At 50.9% G+C, this 1,683-nt stretch overlaps 1 gene segment (V, D, J or C); it reads left to right on the top strand.

The window, feature by feature from the left end:
- Nucleotides 1–537: 537 nt before the first annotated feature.
- LOC133068321 (immunoglobulin heavy variable 4-59-like) lies at nt 538–1,436 on the top strand. The segment is given in 2 exon segments: nt 538–647; nt 730–1,436. Coding segments are annotated over 2 exon segments (438 nt in total).
- Nucleotides 1,437–1,683: the final 247 nt, after the last annotated feature.

The raw sequence follows: 1,683 nt of genomic DNA, 5'->3' as shown, positions 1-1,683 counted from the left end.
AAACTGTTCAGATGAAGAAATGGTCTCACCAGCTAAGGGAAATAATAAACCATTTTTGAGTTTTGATAAAATTTAAATTGTACTGAGTTTTCGTTGAGTTAAATGCAATTATCACATACATTTTCGCTCCAATGTTTTAATATCCTGTTCATGAACATAAGCCAATGCAGAAAAGAACGATAAATAAGAGTTCTGACAATTATGTAGACCTTGAATCTGCAGTGTATATTTGACAAAAGATGAACCTCCCTGCAATTACTGTCTTCCCCAAACCTATGCTTGATATTTTACCACATCTTTTTTCCTGACCAGCCCTTCCACATCCTTTCACTCCTGGACACAGAAGACCCCAGATAAGGGGAGGGGGACCCCAGGGGTGGCTGAGTTCTCTGAGGGCACAGTCAGCACCCCCTTTCACAGGGGGAGCCCCAGAGACAAGGGACCTCCCTTCACTACCTTCTGGTTTTCACGCAGAGGCCCCTCCCACATGCAAATATCCACTCAGGCCACAGGCTGGAAACAAAGCACCAGGTCACTTAAATTCAGGCTCCTCCTCAGGCTTGAAGAGATTTCAGGAGCGGTGACTCTCATCTGCTCGAAGATGAGCCCACTGTGGACCTTCCTCTTCGTGCTGTCAGCTCCCAGCGGTGAGTGTCTCTGGATCAGACATGGGCACGTGGGGAAGCGGCCTCTGAGCCCGTGAGTCACCGTGCTTCTCTCTGTCCACAGGGGTCCTGTCCCAGGTGCGGCTGCAGGAGTCGGGACCCAGCCTGGTGAAGCCCTCACAGACCCTCTCCCTCACCTGCGCTGGCTCTGGATTCTCACTAAGCAGCTATGCTGTAGGCTGGGTCCGCCAGGCTCCAGGGAAGGCGCTGGAGTGGGTTGGTGTTATATGCAGCGGTGGAAGCACAGGCTATAACCCAGCCCTGAAATCCCGGCTCAGCATCACCAGGGACACCTCCAAGAGCCAAGTCTCTCTCTCACTGAGCAGCGTGACACCTGAGGACCCGGCCGTCTATTACTGTGCAAAGGACACAGTGAGGGGAAGTCAGAGAGAGCCCAGACAGAAACCTCCCTGCATGGGCGCCCAGGACCACCAGGGGGCGCTCGGGACTCAGTAGAAAGCCGAGCCCAGGAGCAGGTGCAGAAGAGGCTTTGGGGGCTGGAGGGCCTGGAGGGGATTCTCTTCAGAACCTGTTCTTTACTGCTCCTGCCCAGGAGCTAAGCCACAGACCCTCTTATGTGTCCTGATATTTTTGCTATGGTTTATGTCACTCTCAGACAACTGTGTTTTATTTTAATTTTTCCTTGAAGTAAGGATATCTTTATGCAAACACACACACACACGAACACAGAAACATAATAGTCAACAGCTAAAATTTTTTCTCCTTCATTTTTCTTCTTTCTAAAGAATTCAGTAAAACACTTGACTCTGACGTTCATTTCAAAACTGTTAACTACCTGAAGTCCACACCCCATTCTGAGCTTCTGTCTGGATCATTCAAAAGGGGAAATACAGAGGTCCTCAGGAGGATTTGTCCGTGGGGTCAGCATGGAGCCCACCTCCCTCTGTGCTCACTCCCATCACAGTGGCCGTCACTGGTGCAGAGTAAGGAAGCAGGAGCTGTGCTGGGCTCAGCCCTGAGGAAGACCCGCGGACTGAGGACGAGGAGCTGAGCTGAG

This window comes from Dama dama, chromosome 13 (genome assembly GCF_033118175.1).
Source record: "Dama dama isolate Ldn47 chromosome 13, ASM3311817v1, whole genome shotgun sequence".
NCBI classification, from domain to species: Eukaryota; Metazoa; Chordata; class Mammalia; order Artiodactyla; family Cervidae; genus Dama; species Dama dama.
Note: the sequence above shows the minus strand (reverse complement) of the source record. Positions and strands in the feature narration are given on the sequence as shown.